Source organism: Neofelis nebulosa, chromosome X (assembly GCF_028018385.1).
Source record: "Neofelis nebulosa isolate mNeoNeb1 chromosome X, mNeoNeb1.pri, whole genome shotgun sequence".
Taxonomy (NCBI): Eukaryota; Metazoa; Chordata; class Mammalia; order Carnivora; family Felidae; genus Neofelis; species Neofelis nebulosa.
In genome coordinates, this window is record NC_080800.1 from 112,322,023 (window position 1) to 112,346,633 (window position 24,611).

A 24,611-nucleotide genomic window follows, 5' to 3' on the forward strand; every position below is an offset into this window, starting at 1 on the left:
GGGCTGTGGGGGCTCATACAAGGGGCGCCACACTCAGCCTGAGGGCATCCTGGAAAGCTTTAAACTGAGTTTTGTCAGGTGAGCAGAAGTTAGGTGAGGAAAGGGTTGAAGAACATTCAGGCAGAGGGAGTGCATGGAAATGCACATAGATGTAGGAACCCACGTGAAGCATTTGGGAAACTACAAGGACTTCAGAATGGCTGAAGCAACATATATTTTGGGGAGAAGGATGGGCTAGGAGGTAAAGAAGTGGTCGGAAGTCAGGACTTCAGGAGTGTTGTGTGCCACGCTAAGGAGCCAGAACCGAAGACAATGGTGGGGGCGGGGGGGGGGGGGCGGAGGCTGGAGCTGGGCTGTGCTATATATAATCAGATTTGTGCTTCAGAAAGATCCCTCTAGTAGAAGTATGGAAGGATAACTGGTGGAGACCATGGCAGAGGTCAGCAAACCTTTCCCATAAAGGACCAGGCAGCAAATAGCTTAGGCTGTTTGCAGGCTCCACAGTCTCTTTGGCAACGACTCAACTCTGCCTTATAGTGCAAAAGCCGCCACAGACCATAAGCAGACAAATGGGCATGGTCGTGGCCAATAAACCTTTACTGATAGACACTGAAATGTGAATTTCACATCATTTTCACGTGTCACAGAATATTCTTTTTTTATCCTTTTTTTTAACTTTATTTTTTTATTTTTTAAAATTTACATCCAAATTAGTGAGCATATAGTGAAGCAATGATTTCAGTAGTAGATTCCTTAATGCCCCTTACCCAGTTAGCCCATCCCCCCTCCCACAATCCCTCCAGCAACCCTCTGTTTGTTCTCCATATTTATGAGTCTCTTCTGTTGTGTCCCCCTCCCTGTTTTTATATTATTTTTGTTTCCCTTCCCTTCTGTTCATCTGTTTTGTCTCTTAAAGTCCTCATAGGAGTGAAGTCATATGATTTGTGTCTTTCTCTGACTAATTTCACTTAGCATAATACCTTCCAGTTCCATCCACGTAGTTGCAAATGGCAAGACTTAATTCTTTTTGATTGCCAAGTAATACTCCATTGTGTGTGTGTGTGTGTGTGTGTGTGTGTGTGTGTGTGTGTATACCACATCTTCTTTATCCATTCATGCGTTGATGGACATTTGGGCTCTTTCCATACTTTGGCTATTGCTGATAGAACTACTGTAAACATTGAGGTGCATGTGCCCCTTCGAAACAGCACCCCTGTATCCCCTGGATAAATACCTAGTAGTGCAATGGCTGGGTCGTAGGGTAGTTCTATTTTTAGTTTTTTGAGGAATCTCCATCCTGTTTTCCAGAGCGGCTGCACCAGCTTGCATTCCCACAGAATATTCTTCTTTTGATTTTTTTTTCAGCTATTAAAAAAACTGTATAAAGCATTCCTAGTTTCAGGTCATACCAAAACAGGTGGCAGGCTGGATTCAGCTGGCTGTACATTGCTAATCTCTGAACTAAGGGATCAGAGTGTAGAGAACGTAGCCAACTCTTTTGAGAAGCTCATCGCCGAGGGGGAGAAAGAACTAGTGCGATAGTGAAGGCAGGTGTAGACAAAGGCCTGTTTCTCAGAAGAGATCTGGAAGCGGTTTGGGAGAACAGGAAGACCAGTTTTTGAATAAATCAGTCACAGGGATGAAAGGTACAGCATAGGGAATGTAGTCAGTGGTATTATAATAGCGCTCCATGGGGACAGATGGGAGCTACACTTGTGAGCACAGCATAACGCATAGCCTTGTGGAATCACTGTGTTGGGCACCTGAAACTAACAATGTAACCTGTGGCGTACGTCACCTATACTTCAATAAAAAGAAAGAGAGTGGACAAGGAGCCACTGCAAACAGTGGAGAGAGATGATTATCGGACTAGATCCTGGAAGAGGCAGGAAGGAGGTCACGGAATGCGGAGTACAGACTGCAGTGTAGGTGGTTTCATCAGGGAGGAGGAAGCACCTCTTTCACCTGAGGCTGGAGGAGAGAAGAAAGGAGGGGCCCTAACCAGATACTTAAGTAGGTTGCGGGGTAAAGACGGTGAGGAGTCTTCTTGAGGGTCTTGATTTTCACAGTGAAAAAGGAGGGAAGGCTCAAAGGGGCTACTAAGTTTCTGGGGCCTGTAAACAGAGGCAGAGTCTGGGGCTTGAAGACATTTGCTTTGTGTGGTCAGGGAAGCAGTCTGTGACTTTGGTGTTTTTCAAGTTCCCGACACTAAAAGAATGATTTGTGCCGAGGCAAAACAGCCTGGGATTAGGTGGTTAGGCCTGAAGAAACAGGTAAACTAATTTTCTTGGTCTTCTGGAGTGACCAAGACAGGTCTGGGGATGGGGCAGTGGGGAGACCGGGAAGGATCCTCACCTGGGCTTCTAGCTTCTCTAAAGTCTAGCCCTGCGTGCACAGGGCAGTGTGGTTAGGCTGGAGCCAGGGTATAGCGGACAGGCAGCCACGAGGTTTCTTGGGAATGCTGACAGACACAGGTACTAGGAGGAGAAAATGGGCTCAGAGTCCCTAGGATAGTTCCTGATGCGACAGAGCCAGAATTTGGAGTTGAACACCTGTTCTAGGTCTTTTTTTTTTTTTTCCAGCTCACTATCCTCACAGAACTTAAAGAGCTGGTTAGTGGAAGTGAGTCCAAAATGGGGTATCTTGGAGTTGCCTGGATGTTATTTGCCTTAGCAAGGAGGTTATATGGCCATGAGATTTAAAAAAAAAAAAAAAAAAAAAAAAAAAAAAAAAAGGAGTTTGAGAATCAGGACCTCTACTAAGCAGAATAATAGGAATTGGATACCATTAATGGTATGAAATGGTATGAACATTTTCAGAAAGCATTCAGGTCTGTAGTGGGGGGAATGAGCTCATTTCAAAGCAGTTCTAGTTTTTGAGGGGCACCTGGGTGGCTCAGTCTTAGGTTCGACGTCAGACTTCAGCTCACCGCTGATCTCACGGTTTGTGGGCTCGAGCTCTGTGTTGACAGCTCCGAGCCTGGAGCCTGCTTTGGATTCTGTGCCTCCCTTCCTCTCTGCCCCTTCCCCGCTTGTGCTCTGTCTCTCAAAAATAAATAAACATTAACTTTTTTTTTTTTAAGCAGTTTTAGTTTTTGAGTTTGCTAGGTCCCTCAAAAGGATGTGTGCTCAGTGTCCAACCCGTAGAGGGGTGAAGGGAGGGTGGCAGATCAGAGTTTGGGATTTGTAGTTCATTCACGTAGAGGTAGAGATGAAAGTCCAGACTAACAGAGAAGCCCATACAGACTAAGGTGTGATCTGATACGTATGGGGGAAAATAGGAAGAACTGTGGATTTTCTGGTGTGCCAGGTCGAGAGGCTGAGAGTAAATGCTCTTTGAGGAAGAGACGAGAGATGGTGTCAAAGGTGACACCAGTTGGGTGAAATGTGCGTTAAGACAGCGTGCAAAAGGTGCAAGAGGATAGGGAGAAACGCGCCACACCTCAAAAGATTTCTTCTTTGGGAGGGGAGAGGAGTGCTTGGAGCTCAGGTAGATTTGAGCACACACCGATTGGATCTTCTTTGCGAGACTGATGAGTGTCTCTGCACAGGTTCCTGACGTGAACGATAACTCGTATCTCGGGTGGTTTACGTGTAAGGAAAACAGAACGTACCGGCACACGCATATTCCTTGCCTTTGAGTCGATTCTTTTATGAGCTACTACAGTGTTGTTGTTTTTCCCAGTGAGGGCTGAACAAGGAGAACCCGATTTAAATGAGATGGAGTTTCAGGCATCTCCCAAGGGGACAACTTTTTATCCAGTTAAGAGACATCGGGGGACAATATTGAGATGGCTCATGAAAGCTCGAGTCCCCTGAGAGCTATAAGGATAGGACCAAAGTAGACCTAGCGCGATCTGCCTCGGCTTGATTACGCCCAGCTGAGGGTTCTTTTCCAGAAGGCCGTGGGCTAGATTCGACAGCCTTTCGTTCCGTGGCAGCACCTGAGGGTGCGCGTCCGGGGCTGGGGGGAACCCGTGCGGTGGAGACCCGAAAGACGAAGGGATGGGGCCGAACCAGCCGGGAGTGTCGCGTCCCCTTTAAGGGCGGCGGCGGCGGCGGCGGCGGCGCCGGCGCGCGCTCCGACGGCTTCCCTGGGGCCCCGCCCCTTTCCCGTGAGCCCTCGGGGAGTGGTCCGACCGCGGGCGGCTGCGGGTGAGGAGCGGGGCGGGGGGCGGGGGGAGTCATGGCTCGACGCGGCTGGCTGCGGGCGCCCCTCAGCCGCGGCGGCGGCGGCGGCCCCGGGGCCCGCAGGCTCATGCGGCCGCTCTGGTTGCTCCTCGCAGTGGGCGTCTTTAGCTGGGCCGGGGCTTCGGACGGCGCCGGCGGAGCGGCGAGAGCCATGGACGAGGAGATCGTGTCCGAGAAGCAAGCCGAGGAGAGCCACCGGCAGGACAGCGCCAACCTGCTCATCTTCATCCTGCTGCTCACCCTCACCATTCTCACGATCTGGCTCTTCAAGCACCGCCGGGCCCGCTTCCTGCACGAAACCGGCCTGGCTATGATTTATGGCAAGTGCCTCAACCCATGTCCGCCCCCTGGCGCTCCCCCTTTCTCTGAACGCCGGCTGCTTCGCCTCCTCTCCTGGCCCTGCTCGGCCTGTGTTCGGCTCCCCTTCTGATGCCTTGTATTTTCTGCCTCGCCTGCCCCCTCACCCCCGTTTCTCTGCCTCACCTCATTTCCTCCTCGGCCTCGTCCCCCGTTTTCTCTGCCTCGCACCCCCTTTCCTTTGCGTGTCCACACCTTTTTTTCTTCGACCCCACCCCCTTTTTTTCCACGAATTCCCCCCCCCCCCCCCCGCCTCTGCCTACCGAGCTCGGGACCGGGACCCGGGACTGAGGATGGGAAGGGAGTGGGTGCGGTGTCTGGGATTGGGCTGGGGACTGGGGGAGGGGAAGACAGCCTAGCAATCCATTTCTCTGGGGTGTCAGTTTGTTTAAGGTCCATTGAAGCTGCAGTAGTGCCTCTGCTGCTCAGAATCTGGCGTCCTTTTGGAGCCAAGAGTCCACCTTTACCCATCACCCCCGCTCTTGCTACGCCCTGTCCTTTCGAGGTTGAGAATGAAAACCTTACTCCCGTGTAGCCCTGAACGCGAAAGAAGCTATAAGGAAGGCTTAGGGTATTTTTAATGATGTCCTGGTTTATTGTACTATGCTTGTAACATCTGAATAGTATACGTGCGGTCGACCCTCCTCATCTAGGCGTACCGAGGTGAGGACAAGGAAGAGTTAAAGATCTCCCAGCGCTGTGTTGTACTATAGGATGATCAGGACAGTTCAGCCCAACAGTAATTAGGAACACCACACATAGGCAGTATGGGTGACGCTGGTGGCATGAGGTTATTGACCGATCGTTGAGTAAATGGCTTCAGTCCTTGTGTCTTCGTGTGCTTTCTTTCTGAGATTTATTTACGTATTTTTATATTTTGGTCTTGAGAGTAGGGCAAAGCAAACCATGGGCTCACAGGCGTTTTGGCCTGTGCAGAGGCCTCATGAGAGGAAAAGATACATATTGCCGACTGTCTTAATGTGGTCGTGAGGGTATATAGACGGCTGAAAAGATGAGTGCAGTCTGTGAGTGAAGATTATCTTCACATGGAACAAGCTTACACTGATGAGCTTGTTGAGCTTTGTTTCCGGACTCGCAAATCGGTAGAAGCAGCCTTGGCACAAAAAGACATTTCTCCACGAGCCTCCCCACCCCCCCACCAGCCGTTTCCAGTCCATACAGACTTCTGGAATGTGCATCTCAAGGGTGGCCCAACAAGGTAGTTGTGTGCATCAGGAAAATGCATGAACTCAGGCTTCTTTTTCATTTGTAAGGTAATAAAATGCTAAGCCTATGTGCAAGTATCTCTGCTCCCTAGGATTCTTGGGTTTTAGACATATTAGCTGGTTTTCATATTTCGTATTTTTTTGCATTTTATTTACAGCACCCCTTAAGCTAAATTGGCCAGATAAGCTACACATCTCTGTATAATTTCTTGTATAACGATGTAAAATCAAAGGTATACATGATTTATTTATATTTACTGCCCTCAACAAACATTTGCTAGGCAGCCAACTATGTATTAGGCACAGAAAATACAAAGAAATAGATCCCCACCTTCAAAAAACTTTGCTTTCTTGGGCAGACAGGCCATATAAACAAAATAATGGCATCTTAAATTTAGTTAAATGCCAAATGAGTATTATGGTATTAAAATAAGGAACCGATCACAGAACCCTCTTCCCTCCATATGGAGAGAGAGTACAGTGTAGTGGTTAAAGGTGCAAGGCTTTAAGACCAGAGGTCTGCTAATTTTTTCTATAAAGAGTCAGATAATAATTCGTGTTGATTTGGTGGGTCACATATGTCTCTGTGTCTCTGTTGCGTTTTCTTCTTTTTGTTTTTTTCTTTTTAGAAACCTTTTATAAACTTACAAAATGTAAAAACAGTTTTTAGCTCTCAGGCCATGCAAAAACAAACCATCACTGTAAGTCACCAACCCCTGCTTTAGAGCCAGACCTGGGTTCCTGTACCACTGTGCCATCTGTTCTGCGTGATCTTAGACAGAGTCACCTACCCTCTTACACTGTCATCTATAAATCGGGAAAAATGATAGTTGGATTATTGCGAGGAAGAATTGTTTTTAGCTTAGTACCTGACCCCTAAGTAAATGTTCAATAAATGATAACTGTGATACTATTGTTACTGCTCTTATAACTGCATTTTCTCAGGTTAGGCTCAGAACAGTTCTTTTAATTTCTCTTATAAGAGGCAAACGTAGTGGTTTGTTTGTTCCTTCCTTCCTTCCTTCCTTCCTTCCTTCCTTCCTTCCTTCCTATCCAATAAGGACTTAGAATTGCCCTGGAAACATTTGCTCCTTGGTAGTTGATATCTTTAACCTCCTCTAACTCTTGAGCTAAATTGAAAGTGGGATTACTGACTGCATTTCCTGGTGTGTCTGAGTTAGTGAAAGGTGATGGAATACCTTAGCATTAGTATTTTGTGAAGGAAAAACAAAGGTATCCCTTGCAGAATATAAAGTAGAAGCATGTTGGGCTTGGTTTGCCACGGCTTGGCATTCTGTAGCCAGTTCCATGTTCTCACTGTGGCAATGGAGGCTATGGATGAACAGCCTCCTGACTAATTCCCAAGTCTAACTTGAGAATAGATGGGATTGGGTCGGAGTATTTTCAGTGCCATGGAAATTGATGTTTTTAAATCCTAATTACTGTCTGCCATTTACTTTTTCTTATGACTCTTATACCATCAGAGCTGTTATGTTAATATATTATTTTAAGACCTTTATTTTTCAGCTTGACTTCCAGATGAATAGGCTCCTTACTCTGGGAATATCCAGCCTTCCAAGATTCAGCCCGCTGATAGTTTTATTTCTGTGATGTCCGTTTAGCTACCTAAATCCTGGAAAAATGCTATTTAAAATAAGCCTCTCCTTTATATTTTTGAGAGTCAAGAATAAAAAAAGAAAAAAAAAGCCAATATGGTCAGTTTCTAGATTGTAATATAGCCTAGTTGCTACAGCTACAGACAGTGTGAAAGCACCCAAGTGTTCTATTCATTGGGCTCGCTTGCTTAAGAAGCTTAAAAGTGAGTCACCTTTAGTAAAAATTGTCAGGGTAGTTAATTAAGTCTGAAAAGTGATCACCCACTGTAGTGTGCTTACAGATTGTATAAAAAGCAAGGGACAGGGAAGAAATGTTTTGCCTGAAACTTATAGTATCTGGGATCCTACACTTAACTGATGTGATTCATCAGTAAATATTAAGTGTCTTTGACGTATGAGATGTGATGGGAAATACAGATATGAGTCATCATCCCTGCCCACAAAGCACTTACGATCTAGTGCCTTAATAGGTAATGTTTGTTGAGCATTATAACACACTCTACAAGTATCATTTCATTTAAAGCTCCTAACAACCCTGTGAGATGGGTACTGTTACCTTTCCCATTTACAGGTAAAGAAATTGGGGCACAGAGAGGTTAAATGACCTGCCTGAAGTCACATAATTTGTAAGTATTGAGCCAGGATTCAAACCCAGTCAGCCTGGCTCAGAAGCCCCATTCTCTTAGCCTGGAACCATATTGCCTTATATTGAAGAGATAAAGCTTAACTGTAACGATAAACTGGTTAGTATTCTCATTACTACATTTGAGAAAACTGAGGTCCAGTGAGAGGTTATCTACCCTAAGGTCACAGACTAGAACTTGATAGAGCCAGAATTAATACATCTATCTGACTTTCAAACTTGTGCTTTTTCTCCTACATCGTACACTATGCTGTACTAAATTTCATGAGATCGGATACGTAGAAAGATAATACTTACAGTTGTAAGGGTTTTGGAGGTGGATTGTGAGAGAACGGAGACCTTAACCACTGAAGCAGTTAGTGGTGAGAGCCAGGAGATGATTAGAAAATTAGAGAGGCTTTGGAAATAGAAAAACCAGATTTCCATGCTGGTTTTTATCACTTAATGCCAAATACTGTTGGGCAAATCATTTATCCCCATTTTAGTGATGAGGAAACAGTGACTGAGAGATTTATAATAGTGTGGACTGCATAAGGTTATGAGGATCAGATAATATATGCAGAAAGAATTAGGATGGAGATTGATTGACTCAGGGTGCTAGGCGAAAGGATTCCCTTGGAAAAGAGGTTGATCTTTCCCCGAGAAGGCGGGGGGGGGGGGGGTGGTTAGGGGAAATGAGCTAATGTTGACATGGAGAAATGGAATTGAGGCAGTGTACATCAGATGGCCTATAGCTTCTCTGAAAAGTAGGCAGTGAGATTGAGGATCTGAGAAGGAGGGTCAAGATTGGAAGAGCTACTACAGGGAATGTGCTAGAAGACAAAAAAAATACACAAACACGTGTAAAACTAACCAGAGGCTGGCAAAGGCCTTGCCCTTTTTTTTGGCTGTCTTGAAGTCGAGTTGACTTTTAAAACAAAGTCTAACAGCATTCTTCAAGAAGTAGATAAATGTTATATATACACATACACAGATATGTGTATATAAATATATATGTACCTACATATACTATGTGTATATAAATATATATGTACATACGTACACTTGTTAATCTGTAGAAATTTTATCAATTTTGGCCACACTTAATATCCCAGTGATGTTCCTTCCGTATTTTTGACTATCAGAGGCTTCTAGTGTGATAGCTTGGGAAAATGGGCTGAAATCTATTAGAAAATCAATTTCCATTGATGGTGAGACCTATACGGTGTTGTGGCTTTGGGTGATACTGAGTTCTTTATCCCTGGGAGGGGTTCCAACACAAGAGGGTCAAGAATGTATAGGAGGGGTGGGGCCTCTCTGTTTTGTGAAAGATAGCGCTTTGTGGTTGTATTCTTTGTTGCCTGTTAGTGGTGATTTTAAATTTCGTGATATCAATATTTTTTTGTGCCTCTGTGGGAGGCTAGAAGTTTCCGCCTTATCCCTTTAACAAAGCCCTCTTTTTGTGCACTTTCTCTTGACTGAGAATTGCTTTAACTCCGTGATGATGATTTGACCTTTCACAGAACCCCAATTAACTTGAACTGTCAACTTTATTCAGAGAAATTCCAGTTTTTCAGATGTCTGATGCTGTAATAAAAGGATCTTGATTTTTTCCAACCTAAGTAATTGTTCTCCTCACTGAAGTTTTAACTGCCAAAGTGTGTGTTCCAAATTTGTCCAAGTGCTGAGCCCTCCTCAGGGCACCCACCGACATTTCAGCTTTGAGTCAGAGTGCAATAGAATGGGTAGATACCATTCCTTACACAGTCAGGCTTAAGGACTTGGAAAGAATTTGTACTGCTGTTATTATTTGTAGTAGCTTAGCTTTCATTTTTGCACATACACATAAGGGGGTAACTTTTTCTGCACCTCTTAATTAGGTCTTATGGGATAGTAGACAAAAGAGCTCTTACCGTATCATGTAGGCAGGATGACTATGGATGTATAGCCTTTTCTCACCCAGGCTGTGTTTATCAAACCCAGTTGATACCCAGCCATCACTTTTTGGTTTTTAGAGGTGGGCTATTTTCACAGTGTATCTTTCATTGTTTTAATCTTAATTTTTAATTTTTTTAAAAGTTTATTTATTTATTTTGAACGACAGAGAGAGTGAGCATGAGCAGGGGAGGGGCAGAGGGAGGGGGAGAAAGAGAGAATCCCAAGCAGGCTCCGTGCTGTCAGCACAGAGCCAGATATGAGGCTTGAACTCCCAAGCCATGAGATCATGACCTGAGCCAAAATCCAGTTGGATGCTTAACTGACTGAGCCACTCAGGCTCATTTTTTAAATTTTTAAATAAGAGTATACTTCACTCATTTCTTGCACCTCCCACCCCACCTCCTGTCTCTGGCAACCACCAGTCTGTTCTCTGTATCCATGAGCTTGGTTTTGTTTTGTTTTGTTTTGTTTTGTTTTTTGATTCCACATATAAGAGGTATCATAATGGTATTTGTCTTTCTCTGTATGATTTATTTCACTTAGCATAAGTGAACCTCTTCAGGGTCCATCCATATTGTTGTAAATGGCAAGATTTCATTCTTTTTTATGGCTGAATAATATTCCTGTGTGTGTGTGTGTGTGTGTGTGTGTACATACCACATTTTCTTTCTCCATTCATCCATCGATGGCCATTTAGGTTATTTCCATATCTTGCCTATTGTAGATGATGCTGCAGTGAACATGGGGGTGCATATTATCTTTTTGAGTAGTGCTTTTGTTTACCTCTGATAAATACCCCAAAGTAGAATTACTAGATCATATGGGAGTTTTATTTTTAATTTTTTGAGGAATCTCCATACTAGTTTTCATAGTGGCCGCACCAATTTACAATCCCACCAGCAGTGCACAAGGGCTCCCTTTTCTTCGCATCCTTGCCAACACTTTTTATTATTTATCGTCTTTTTGATCTTAGCCATTCTAACAGGTATGAGGTGATCTCGTCATGGCTTTAATCTGCATTTCCCCATTTCCCTTATGCTTAATGATGTTGAGCATGCTTTCGCGTACCTGTTGGCCATCTCTATGTCTTCTTTGGAAAAATGTTCAGATCTTCTGGCCACTTTTTAATCAGATTTTTTTTTTTTTATTGAGCTATATGAGTTCTTTATGTATTTTGGATATTAGTCCCTTATCAGATATATGGCCTGAAAATATTTTCTCTTTCGTTTATTTTCAATCTGAAACTTTGTTAAAACTTTTTAAAAGGTCGAGATCATCGTAATGTGTAGTAGTTATTCATTGCTGCTCACTTTAAAAAACGTGTGACTGTAATTTGCCTCGGAGAATCCCTCATCTCTGCTCCCTCCCCACTTCTTAGCTCTTCTCCTCTGTCCCCATTTCATCACTTCCCACTCTGGTCTGACTTTTGCCCCTACCACTCCGCTGAAACTGCCCTTACCAAGGTCACCTGGGAGCTCCTTGTTACCAAACCCAATGGACACTTTCTAACACCTGTCTTCCTTGACTTTGCTGCAGCATTGACTGCATCACTCCCTCCTCTCTTCTTCCTACTCCTGTTGCTTTTCCTTTTTAGACGCCTCCATCAGTTGCCCCTCCTCTACCAGCTTCTTCATGTTGGCTATTAAATGTTGGGATAAAGCTCTGGGCGTATATCCATTGTCCTCTTCCCATTTTATTTGCTCCCCAGGTAATCTCAAAGGCACCTGACTTCAGCAGTCTCCACTTGAGACCCCGTACTTCCTTGAGCTTCAGATCCCACATACTCCACTGTGCATGTGTCACAGGTACATCAAACCCAGCATGTCCAAAACAGAACTGTACGTTTTCCCCTGTGATTCTTTTCCCTTTCTCACAGAATGGCCCTGTTGCTACCTGTCTGGTCGCTCAGGCCAGCTTACCCACCTAGTTGCCAAGTCAGTTTGGCTCCCAGTCTTTCTCCCAGTCTCCCTTCCTCCTGGTCTACTCAGTCACTGAATCCTTCTGAAGGATAATACCTTCTAAAAATCTTTCTCTGTCCCTTTTTCTGCTCTCTTAGATTAAGCCCTAAGCTCTTAGTGCCTGAATGACTGCAGTGGCCTTCTCTCTGGCCTCTTTGAACCTCCGTAGTCTAGACCAACCATCTCTTTCTAAAATAGAAATCTGATGTCAAGCCCCTGTTTATTTATAACCCTTCTATGACTTCCTTTCGTTTTCGAGATATAGTCTAAACTCTCTTCTCCAACTTGCAAGGTCTTTTATGACTCAGCTCTTGCCGATCTTTTACACCTTAGCTCTGCCACTTTATAACCCAGCCATACTGAGCTACGTGTGATTCCCTGAATGGGCTGTGTTCTCTCGCTCTTCTGTGACTGGATGTGTACTACTGTGCCTCCTACCTGGAAAACCTCTTTTACTTGTTTCCTTGCTTAGGTGACATCTTTGGAAAGGCTTCCCTATTGTCCCACTTCCTCAGGCTTGGTTAGGTACTTCTTTTCTGTTTTTATGACACCTTGTATAACACCTTGTGCTGTAATTGTTTATTTTGTCTGTTTTGCTAACTGGACTGAGGGCTACTTGGAGGAGGGACCTTGTTTTCATCTCTGAACCCTGGGGACCTTCTCAGCACAATACTCTGTTTATATATATTAAAAGGATGGTTGGCAAGTTAGTGTGAAAGGCAACAGGGAGGTAAAATGTGATAGTGGTGTGCTGTACATCTTGGAGTTAAGCAAAGATCCAGAAGTTTGAGTTCAGTTTGCAGTTGAAGTATATCTATACAATAAAGTATTATTTGACCATAAAAAGGAATGAAGTTCTGATACATGCTACAACATGGATAAACCTTAAAAACATGATGCTAAGTAAAGAAGGCAGACCTACAAAGTCGCATATTATAGGACTCTATTTGTATGAAATGTCCAGGATAGGCAAATCTATATATAGGGAAAACAGATCAGTGATTGCCGGGGCCTAGGAGTTGAGGGGAGTGGAAATGACTGCTAATAGGTATGGGGTTTCTTTTTGGAGCAGTGAAAACGTTTTGGAATTGGATGGTGGTGATCAGTATACAACTTTGTGAATATACTAAAAGCCACTGAATTGTGTGGTTTAAAAGGGTAAACTTTATGGTATGTGGATTACATCTCAGTAAAGCCATTATTAAATCGTTTGATCAACGTAGATTTTATTTGTGCACACTTGAATACCAATATGATGATCCAAGAACAATTCTAGCAATATGTTGATGTCTTAGTGCCAGGCTGAGAACTTCTATTCCGTGTTTTGATTTTAAAGCACATGTTTTAAAATTACAATCTGACCTTTTAGTGGTAGAAGAACTGGATCGATCCACAAATATTATTGACGTTCCAAATTGTTAAGTGTGTATGGTTTGGCCAACCCGGTACTGTAGGGTTGAGTTATTTCTCAATAACTTGAAAAATGTTGTGTTTTGTTTAACAGTCTTGTGAATAGGCAGATGGAGGGGGAGGTGGTAAACATATTTCTAACATGATCACACTGTCCATTTGGGACACCTTAGAGCATATTCTGTGTGCAGGTAATTTGAAGGTGTTTTTTCATTTTGTTACATTCGTCATCACTTACTTCTTGTTGACTTAGAAAGGCAGTGATATATGCTGTACCCTAGGGAATGTTTTTCCCTCTTGTCCCACTGGAGTATATGAATATTGGACTCAGATTTGTGAATTGAGTAATACTTTAAAATATAACTGCGTTCAGCCTAAAAATTGGTTCTGAAGCACAGGGGACTATCATAAGAGTTCTTTTGCTCTCAACCCAAAGGTATGTATGGGGTATAAAAGAAGTAGTCTTTGTCCTAGAGAAGAGCTTATATGGTTCTTTTATTATTTCCAGGTCTTTTGGTGGGCCTTGTGCTTCGATATGGCATTCATGTCCCAAGCGATGTAAATAATGTGACCCTGAGCTGTGAAGTGCAGTCAAGCCCAACTACCTTATTGGTAAATGTTAGTGGGAAATTTTATGAATATACACTTAAAGGAGAGATCAGTTCACATGAACTCAATAACGTGCAAGATAATGAAATGCTTAGAAAGGTAAGTTCTTAGTTAAAGGGACTATTGGGATTTTTTTAAAAAGTGTATATGTAACTAGCAGCAAAATGATTCAGGAGAAAAATTTATAACGAATTTTTAATGATGTTTAAAATCATCTGTCTTTTAAAATGGAGAAAGATCTCAATTAACAAACGTAATGCTAAGGAAATGGACATCTGTACATTTCATTTTCTGATTGAGGCTAAGTACTATAATCCTTTTTGTTTCACTGCATGATGTTTACAATTGTAATAAATGGTTACCAGTATTGACTTGAGCAGAATTCATAAGCATTTCTTTCAATTTGCAGATGGTCTTTAGAGTTTTATCGTACATCAGCACATTGAGTAATACCTAAAATATTCCATTAATATTTCTCTGAATTCTTTCTTGCTTTGATTGTATTCTATACTGAGGACAATTTAATCTTTCTTTGATTCATAATCTGGCACAACTTCAGGGTCCCCATTCTGAGTATCAGTTATTGTACCATGCTGTGCATAAAGCTTTATGTAGGAGGCTGTGTTGCAGTCTTGCTCCCAGACATTCCTGGAGCTGCTTTCTCCTGTCCCCATCATAGTCCCCCCTCCCATGAAGCTTCTAAGGGCTTCATCGCGCATGTCTCTTTTTTTCCGCCCACCCTTGGCCATTTGCCTCCATTTCTGTCTTCTGCATGGGCAGGATTTGGCTCTCATAGCTACTTGGTTGTGGTCCTGACCATCTTTAATGCTTTTTAAAATTTCATACGAACTTCATTTACTTTGCAGCAAGAGTTCTTTCCACCTGCGGAAAATTTCAGTTCCTTAAAAGTTCTAGTAAATAAAATTTTAGCATGGGCTATGTGTGTAGCTGCTTTCTGTTCATGTCAGATCCTACCGTAGCCTCATGAACAGAAAGGGGTGCCTGTATTATTATAGGGAATAGATATTAAAAGAAATAGGCTGTCAGAACTAGAAATCTTAGTCTCACAGAAGTATTTTAACTGTAATATTATGCTATATATTTTTAGGGATGTTCCCTATGTAAGAAGTCTGTTTCTTCTTGCCAGCAATAATGCCATACCCCCAAATTTTGTTACCAGTTTGAGGTCTCTTTTATTTAAAGCAAAGATATGTTCATGGTTTTTTTTCCCATTTTAAAGATTTTTTAAATGTTTATTCTTGAGACAGAGACAGACAGAATGTGAGCAGGGGAGGGGCAGAGAGAGACACACACACAGAATCCGAAGCAGGCTCCAGGCTCCGAGCTGTCAGCACAGAGCCTGACGCGGGGCTTGAACTCACCAGCCGTGAGACCATGACCTGAGCCGAAGTTGGACACAACACACTGAGCTACCCAGGCGCCCCCCCACCACCATTTTTAAGATTTTTAATGTCATAGTATTTTTTTAACATTTTTTTATTTTTTAAAATTTACATCCAAATTAGCATATAGTACAACAATGATTTCAGAAGTAGATTCCTTAGTGCCCCTTACCCATTTACCCCATCCCCCCTCCCACAACCCCTCCAGCGACCCTGTTTGTTCTCCATATTTATGAGTCTCTTCTGTTGTGTCCCCCTCCCTGTTTTTATATTATTTTTGTTTCCCTTCCCTTCTGTTCATCTGTTTTGTCTCTTAAAGTCCTCATAGGAGTGAAGTCATGTGATTTTTGTCTTTCTCTGACTAATTTCACTTAGCATAATACCCTCCAGTTCCATCCACGTAGTTGCAAAGGGCAAGATTTCCTTATTTTTGATTGCCGAGTAATACTCCATTGTATAAATATATATACCACATCTTCTGTATCCATTCATCCATTAATGGACATTTGGGTTCTTTCCATACTTTGGCTACTGTTGATCGTGCTGCCATAAACAATGGGGTGCATGTGTCCCTTCGAAACAGCACACCTGTATCCCGTGGATGAATGCCTAGTCGTGCAATTGCTGGGTCGTAGGGTAGTTCTATTTTTAGTTTTTTGAGGAACCTCCATCCTGTTTTCCAGAGTGGCTGCACCAGCTTGCATTCCCATGTCATAGTATTTTTTAATGTTTATTTATTCTTGAGCGAGAGAGCAACAGAGAATGAGTGGAGGAGGGGCAGAGAGAGAGAGGAAGACACAGAATCCGAAGCAGGCTCCAGGCTCTCCAGGCACAGAGCCCGACATGGGACTCAAACCCACGAACTGTGAGATCCTGATGTGAGCTGAAGTCGGAAGTTTAACCTACTGAGCCACCCAGGTGCCCCTAATGCGTGTATTGTAACACGCTTTCCACAGATAGGACTTAACAGATTGCTCCGACACTGTCTCCTTTTCGTTTGGTTGAGAACTAGAACAACAGCTATCCTATATGAAATATTTTGCAGTTACCACAGTAATATTCTTGCCTTTCACCAGTTTAAAATTAAATCTTTTTTCTTTTTGATAATTTGATAATGTAATACGAGGTCTCCTAAGGGAATTCATCTAAAAGAACTCTTTATTTTAACAGGTTACCTTTGATCCAGAAGTATTTTTCAACATATTGCTTCCTCCTATCATATTTTATGCAGGATATAGTCTGAAAAGAGTAAGTGCTTTTGTATTTCATATACTTTGAACGACCTTAACCTCCATGGGCTTTTTCATCTTTGTCACTTCAGAAATAGGCAGTTCTTTCCAGGTTTCCCTCCCTTCTCTCCCTGCTGAAATTTATGCCTGCACAAAAATTCTTTCTCTTACTTATTTCCTTTAATGAATAATGCATTTAATATTAGCAAAGCAGACTAGAATAGAAAGCCTTTTCTTTTTCAAATAATTGGTAAGTATTCTAACACACTATAACTTTTTTTTTTTTGTCAGAGACATTTCTTTCGAAACCTTGGGTCTATCCTAGCATATGCTTTTCTTGGAACAGCAATTTCTTGTTTTGTAATTGGGTAAGTACTTGAAGGTTAAAACATTTTTTATCCTTCAAATTATACTTTTTAAATAATGCATATTCAATTTTTGCGGTATTGTGTTCCTGAGTGTGTCTAAGGACCTTTTTCAGTAAAATGTATTCACATAGATATCAAGTTGTTTGAATTTTCCTTAAGGCCAAGGTATTACCATATTTAAATGTCATGAGTTGGGGCGCCTGGGTGGCATAGTCGGTTAAGCATCCGACTTCAGCCAGGTCACGATCTCGCAGTCCGTGAGTTCGAGCCCCGCGTCAGGCTCTGGGCTGATGGCTTGGAGCCTGGAGCCTGTTTCCGATTCTGTGTCTCCCTCTCTCTCTGACCCTCCCCCGTTCATGCTCTGTCTCTCTCTGTCCCAAAAATAAAATAAAAAAATAAAAAAATAAATGGCATGAGTTAAATTTGCGATTAGTCACCAAGTACTACAGTAGACCCATCTTCTTAGGATATTCTAACTTCTGTAACAGTTACTGTTTTCTCTAAAGTAGAAATGTGTTTATTGACCAGGTCAATAATGTATGGCTGTGTCACACTGATGAAAGTGACCGGACAGCTTGCGGGAGATTTTTACTTTACAGACTGTCTGCTCTTTGGTGCCATTGTATCAGCAACTGACCCAGGTATGTGTCCACGAGAGGGGAGCTTAAGTTTTTAAGTACTTACGGTACCATGTTTTGCCAGCAAAACGGTGTGTGTGTGATCCTTCCTTTAGGTGTAGAATTCATAAATTCCTGTAGTATTATACTTTCCAACTGTGGAGGAAAAAACAAAATGTATGGGCCCTTTTGGCTTAAACATACATTTTGTTTTTATTTTATTTTATGACTTTTGCTCATTAGTGGCCCACAGTTTGATGCTATTTAGATGAGGGCTCTAAGGCCTTTGCTTCAGAAATTCAGGTTGGTTCTATCTTTAGTAACTGGGTATTTGGTGACTATGAACTAGATTAGTTAAAATGGGTAATAATAGTATATTCTTTCAAGCTTCTGGAAACCATTTCCTTAAAAATCTAATGTTTATATTCAACTATCTGCATTTAAGAGTAAGAAAAACAGTTTTTAAATGATTGTTAGAAGGCAGTTGTGTGGGGTACCTGGGTAGTTCAGTCGGTTGAAGGCCCTACTCTTGATTTCAGCTCAGCTCATGATCCTAGAGTCATGGGATTGAGCCCTACATTGGGCTCCATGCTGACCATGGAGCCAGCTCGAGATTCTCTCTCTCTCTCTCTCTCTCTCTCTCCCTCCCTCCCTCCCTCTCCCTCCCTCCCTCCCTCCCTCCCTCCCTCTCTCTCTCCCTCCCTCTCTCTCTCTCCCTCCCTCTCTCTCTCTCCCTCCCTCTCTCTCTCCCTCCCTCCCTCCCTCCCTCTCTCTCTCCCTCCCTCTCTCTCTCTCTCCCTCCCTCTCTCTCTCTCTCTCTCTCCCTCCCTCTCTCTCTCTCCCTCCCTCTCTCTCTCTCCCTCCCTCTCTCTCTCTCCCTCCCTCTCTCTCTCTCCCCCTCCCTCCCTCTCTCTCCCCCTCCCTCCCTCTCTCTCTCTCTCCCTCCCTCCCTCCCTCTCTCTCTCTCCCTCTCTCCCTCTGCCCCTCTCTCCCACGTGCACACTTGCTCTATCTCTCTAAAATAAAAAAATAAAAATACCTATAAATATGTATTAAAAAAGAAGGCAGTTGTGCCTCTATAAGCGTGATTTGGCATCATTGGTGGGCCTTACTGTACATTAAAGGGTTGGTTTTACAGCTATGAAATAGTTTTGATATGAGCACAGCTGGAGAATGAATGTAATTCTATAGAGTTAGTTTGTAGCTTTTGTGATACAGTACTGGTGAGCCTCACAGCTACATTCACATTAGGAATCTAGAGAATATGCACACTGGGGGCACCTGGGTGTCTCAGTCGGTTAAGCGTCCGACTTTGGCTCAGGTCATGATCTTACGGTTTGTGAGTTCGAGCTTGGCGTCGGGCTCTGTGCTGACGGTTCAGAGCCTGGAGCCTGCAACGGATTCTGTGTTTCCCTCTCCCCCCATCCCCCACTCACACTCTGTCTCTCAAAAATAAATATTAAAAATTTAGAGAATATGCAGGCTGAAGACGTAGCAATGGGAACGTAGACTGCAGTTTTTGAACTCAGGATGCAGGGTTTCTTTTACTAGGCTTTAGAACCTTGGCAGAGGTTTGTTCTGTTTTACTTTTTGCCCTTGTTCATTTACTCATCTACTTTAATTGTCATCCGGTACAATTCAAGGTATGATCTTAAGGTTAACTCTGAATTCCTGTGTTAACTGATAACACAGGGAATTATATTACAGGAAGTAGGGAAATATGTTCTCTATATGAGATGATTTTATAAAGCTCAGAGGGCATTTTAGAGAGGCGTTTGTGTAGTTTAACATTTTTAAAACTGAAAATCAAATTGCTCCCTTAAAGACAATAAAGGCTGCCACCTTACTGTTTAGAGCTGCACGCATTATCAGTATGAAAATAGGATGGTTTTTGCAAGGAGCCAGTGGTCTCTCTTTTCTGGGTCCTTTTGCTTGGAAGCAAGGTCCTCGACTGCGATGTCTATGAGAAATCTGAGTCAATTGGACTAGCTACGTTACTTCAGTCTTCCGGTTTTGTTTTGGTTACAAAATATTGCCAGAATGGCTCTAGCGAAACTGTTTTGCTTATATTAAGTTGGACAGTTACATCTCTTCTGAGTTATATAGGCATTTGCCCCTATAATAATTCTGTTATAATTGTATACTTGTTAGAAGGGTGAGCTGTAAATCCTCTTTGCAAAATTCTTCAGCACTGCTTTTGCCCTCCTTTTCTCCTCCTCTTGGTAAGCTTTTATCTCCATATATTCCAGATGAAATGCTTTGCAGTAGAAACTACATCTTTTAAAATGGAAGTTTCCTGTTTTGTTGGTTGGCATTTGAAAGAGCTATCCCATCTCTGGTTATAATATTCTTTCATGTGTGCTCAGGTTTGTCTAGGGAGTGAGCTGTATGTGACTCAGCAATCAAAGTTATAATGCAACTTCAGTCTCCTCTGATTTTCTAAGAATTCTCATAGAATTGTTGCCTAGAAGAAAGATTTTTTTTTTATCTTCTCAAGCTGTAATCGTCTGATCATTGGCTTCTTATTAAATTAAATATAGAAGCTATAACTCTGGTCATAAATTTTATCTCAACCAATACCAAACTTGTGCCTTTCACTTCCTACTGTCTTGGCTAACCCAGTGTGCTTGAAATCTGCAAGTCAAATAGAAATGAGTTGTAAGTCTCCAAAGAAAAAAAAGAAATTTGCAGGAAGAGATGCTTTTCATAATACCCTTCTTCATCAAAGATTAATGATTGCCTGGTCTGTAAGAAATTTTGTATATATTCTTTATGGAAAAGAAATATACAAGACAAGAATATTAGCATTTGCATGACACATGTAGGTCAACTCAGTCCTCCAAGCTAATTTCAGCTCTTTGTAAGATAAAGGAGATGTTGCAGGTACACAATTAGGGAAGAGAGAAGTATCGACATGAACTTACCTGATCTTTAATATGGTAAGAGAATGTTTATTGGGATTGGATCCTAAGAGGTAGAGATGAATTTCTAAGTAACCATTATATAATCACGTGTGGAGACGACTATGTTATATTTGTAATATCTGAATATTCCTCTGACCCTTTCTACTTGCTAGTGACTGTCCTTGCCATATTCCACGAGCTTCAAGTGGATGTTGAACTCTACGCACTTCTTTTTGGGGAGAGTGTCCTCAATGACGCCGTTGCCATAGTGCTGTCTTCGTAAGTGTTCTTTTTTCTTACTATATTCTGTATATTCAATGTCAGGGTACTAGGAACCACAAGTTACTTATTGAATAAAGTGCATTATGAATGCAGACATTTGAAAGAATGAGGCTTTTGTTTCCTCTTAAAGAAATACATACTTACAGACAACATGGAAAATTCCAGGAAGAAAAAGGAAGAAAAAATGATATGTCCTCCTCACACCTAAAGACAGTTACTATAAAGATTCAGGGTACATTGCCTTTTATTTTTGTTTTGTATCCATGCTATTTTTACACAGTTGTGATTATGGCGTGTATATAATTTTTTATTCTTTTTTTTAACATTATAATATGAATGTTTCTCTTTAAATTAAATTTTGGAACAGATAATATATTTACATGGTTCAAAAATCAAAACCATATAGAGAGGTGACGTAGAAAAGTCACATTCTTACTCCTGTTCTCATCCACCTCTCCCCCCAGCCCCTGCTATGTAACCTTTTTTATTAATTTCTTGTGTGTCTTCCTATGTCTTATACAAATGCAAATACACATATGAATAAATATTTTTATTTGCCTCTTAGTTCTTATTTTAAAAGCATGATAAATATGTTCTATACCTAGCTATCTCTCATGCAACTATATCCTGGAGATCTTTCCATATCAATACAGAGGGTTTACTCATTCTATGTACTATACTATGAACTGTATTATAGTTTATTTAATCAGTCTCCTATTGCTGGAAACTTAAGAGTTTTCAGTCCTTTGCTATCCCAAGCAATGCTGCAGTGACTAACCTTGAACTCACCTGTTTTATACGGACAGAGGTATATTAGTGGGATAATTTTCCAGAAGTGAGATTAGCATGTTAAACGGTAAATACATTTGTAATTTTTTTTAACGTTATTTATTTTTGAGAGACAGAGCATGAGTGGGGAAGGGGCAGAGAGAGGAGGAGACACAGAATCCGAAGCAGGCTCCAGGCTCTGAGCTGTCAGCACAGAGCTCGACACGGGGCTTGAACTCATGAAGTGCGAGATTATGACCTGAGCCAAAGTCAGACGCTCAACCGACTGAGCCACCCAGGCGCCCCAATACATTTGTATTTTTGTTAGACATTGCTAAATCGCCCGTCAAAGAGATTATGCCATTTTGTACTTTAACCATTGAATTATGGGAATGCCTGTTTCCTCATAGCTTCACCAACAGAATATTTGTCAAACTTTTGTATTTTTGCCAATTTGATGATTGAGCAATCTCTTGTTGTAGTTCAAGTTGTATTTCTCTTCTTTAACATAAGCATTGCAGAAACATTTGTTAATTTTCAGAAGTGCCAAATAATACACTTTTTAAGGACAGTTATTGAAATGAGCAATATTTTAATCTACTTATAGAAATTACTATGCATGTTATTAGAAGTGTTTGCAGGTGAATGAGTCTAAACCTCTGAGGAATTCAATCCTGCCAACCCACTCCTACTAAGCAAATACCTAGCCCTGTAAACAGTTGCCTTTACTCCAAACCATCTAGTGGGTGGAGGCCAGGGATGCTGCTCAGTATCCTTCAATACACGGGACAGCATTCACCACCTAACAGATAATTCTCTGGCCCCAAATATCAATAGTGCCGGGACTAAGAAACCCTGGTGTTCTAACCAAGATCACTTTTACATTGTTAACATTGAAATTAGTATCACCTACTCTTTTGTATTCTATCTTTTGTCATTATTTATGATAATAAAATTAATACGTTTGTAACAAAAATTTCAAAGTATTTGACTTAGAATGGAGAAAATTCCTGAAATTTCAGCTCTCAGAAATAACCACTGTTAAAGTTTTCATCCAGACTTTTCCTTTAGGATAATAAAATGCATATAAATATGTTAATAATTTTTAAACAAAAAAAGGCATAGCACTAAACATATTCTTCTATAACTTGCTTTTCTCATTTGGACATTTTACTACATTAATAACTTCTATTATCCTATTGTATGGATACACCACAAATTTACCTCTCCTATCCCCTATTAATGTGTGGTGTTTTCTAATACATTATTGTGAATGACACTGCAGTGAACATATTTATGTGTAAATTTCTATGAATCATTATGGATATTTCTGTAGGATATTTTTTAGAAGTAGAATTTCTAGGGGCGCCTGAGTGGCTCAGTCGTTTAAGTATCTGACTCTTGGTTTTGGCTCGGGTCGTGATCTTGCAGTTTGTGAGTTCAAGCCCCTCATCAGGCTCTGTGCTGATGGTGTGGAGCCTGCTTGGGATTCTATCTGCCCCTCCCCCACTAAGGATAAATAAACTTTAAAAATTTTTTTTAAAAAGAAGTAGAATTTCTAGGCCAATGGGTGTGACCAGTAAAACATTGAGAGAGGTGGTCCTATTTCCCTCTAAAAACAGATCTACTTTGAAAGTTGCACAACATGTAAAAGGAGCCACAGGTATAGTAATGTAGTTTCCAGGAATGTAGCACAAGAAAATAGTCCAAAATTTGTAAAAAGTGTAAATATGCTCTTTCACATTTTTGTTCAGAGTAGCAAAAATATTAGAAGCAACTTTTAAATATCTAACAGTGGGGAAATGGTTAAACAAATCATTACATCCATCTGGACCGTTTTTGAAGTCTTAAAAACCATGGTTAGAGAGACTAATAGTTTATGTCATTGTCGGATGAAGAAGCAGAATTAAAAACCATATATTCTCTATATAATTACAACTAAACATGAAATAGCACACATGTAGAGGGGAAAGAAATAGAGAAGGCAAGTAAGACAGCTCTGTCAGGGCAGTAGAACGAAGGAATGATTTTTTCCCCCTAAATTGTACATTGTATTACTTTTAGGATTAACAAAAGTATTTATAGGGGCGCCTGGGTGGTTCAGTCGGTTGAGCATCCCACTTGGGCTCAGGTCCTGATCTCACGGTTCATGGGTTCGAGCCCCGCATCGGGCTCCATGCTGACAGCTCAGAGCCCGGAGCCTGCTTCGGATTCTGTGTCTCCCTCTCTCTCTGCCCCTCCCCTGCTCACACTCTGTCTCTCTCTGTGTGTCTCTCTCAAAAATGAATAAACATTTTAAAACATTTTAAAGGATAAAAATATGGCTGCCTCAAGATAAAGTAATATTTGTGGAAGAGATGAGCTAGGATATCAATCCAGAGGCCAGTGTTTGACAAGAAAAAATAAGCCTCTCGTGTGTTCTCAGCCCACCATGCTTTCATGTGTTCCTGTATATTTTAGTGATTAAAGAACAAAATCATGATTAGTGTGAGTCTTGAGTTTACATGAACGAATCCAGGGAAAGCAGTTTTAGGAGGCATGGCGTAGATATTTTTTTTTGTCCCAGCCAGCATTTTGAAAGCTGTCACCAGGGAGAAAGAAGATTGTAGCAGCAAGATTCTTTTCTCCAGCCAGCTGCTACATTTTCCTGTTCCTGTGTGGTCAAATCTCATTTCTGGTGGTGAGGCCCTTTATGTATGGGCAAGATAGCATGACATTAGAGGCCATTTCTTATTTATTAAAATAATAATTTTTTAACCTAACTGGGGAGGCATGAGAAGAACTTGGTATACATGGTGTAGCAAGCCCATTTTTCAGCCTTGAACCTTAAAAACACACACACACACACACACACTGCAGTAACCACAGGGAGAATTCATTATATATTCCTAGGAATGTGTTTTTTCTCCTTCGTCTCTTTGACATGACTTATATGATATCTTTGAGTCTAGACTTTTTATGAAAACCCTCGGACTTCAATTAACTGAGATGAGAACTGATTTAGTAATGGTAGGTACTCTTCGCCAGACACCTGCTGGCAACAGTGATTTTCTCCGCCATTTCTGTTGGGCGACTGTTCTAAAAAGAAGCATTTTTAGACCAGGTTTGGACTGTA

At 41.6% G+C, this 24,611-nt stretch overlaps 1 protein-coding gene across 4 annotated transcripts in view; it reads left to right on the top strand.

Annotated features, from left to right (window-relative positions):
• Positions 1-24,611, top strand: part of SLC9A6 (solute carrier family 9 member A6) — a 63,496-nt gene that overhangs the window by 4,958 nt on the left and 33,927 nt on the right. For 2 of the 4 annotated variants that reach the window (XM_058714427.1, XM_058714428.1), the window contains exons 1-6: positions 4,161-4,510; positions 13,826-14,025; positions 16,500-16,577; positions 16,850-16,926; positions 17,455-17,567; positions 20,620-20,725. In XM_058714427.1, the coding sequence (XP_058570410.1) occupies positions 4,186-4,510; positions 13,826-14,025; positions 16,500-16,577; positions 16,850-16,926; positions 17,455-17,567; positions 20,620-20,725 (899 nt within the window). In that variant the 5' untranslated portion in view covers positions 4,161-4,185. The other 2 variants (XM_058714429.1, XM_058714430.1) reach the window with 2 other exon arrangements.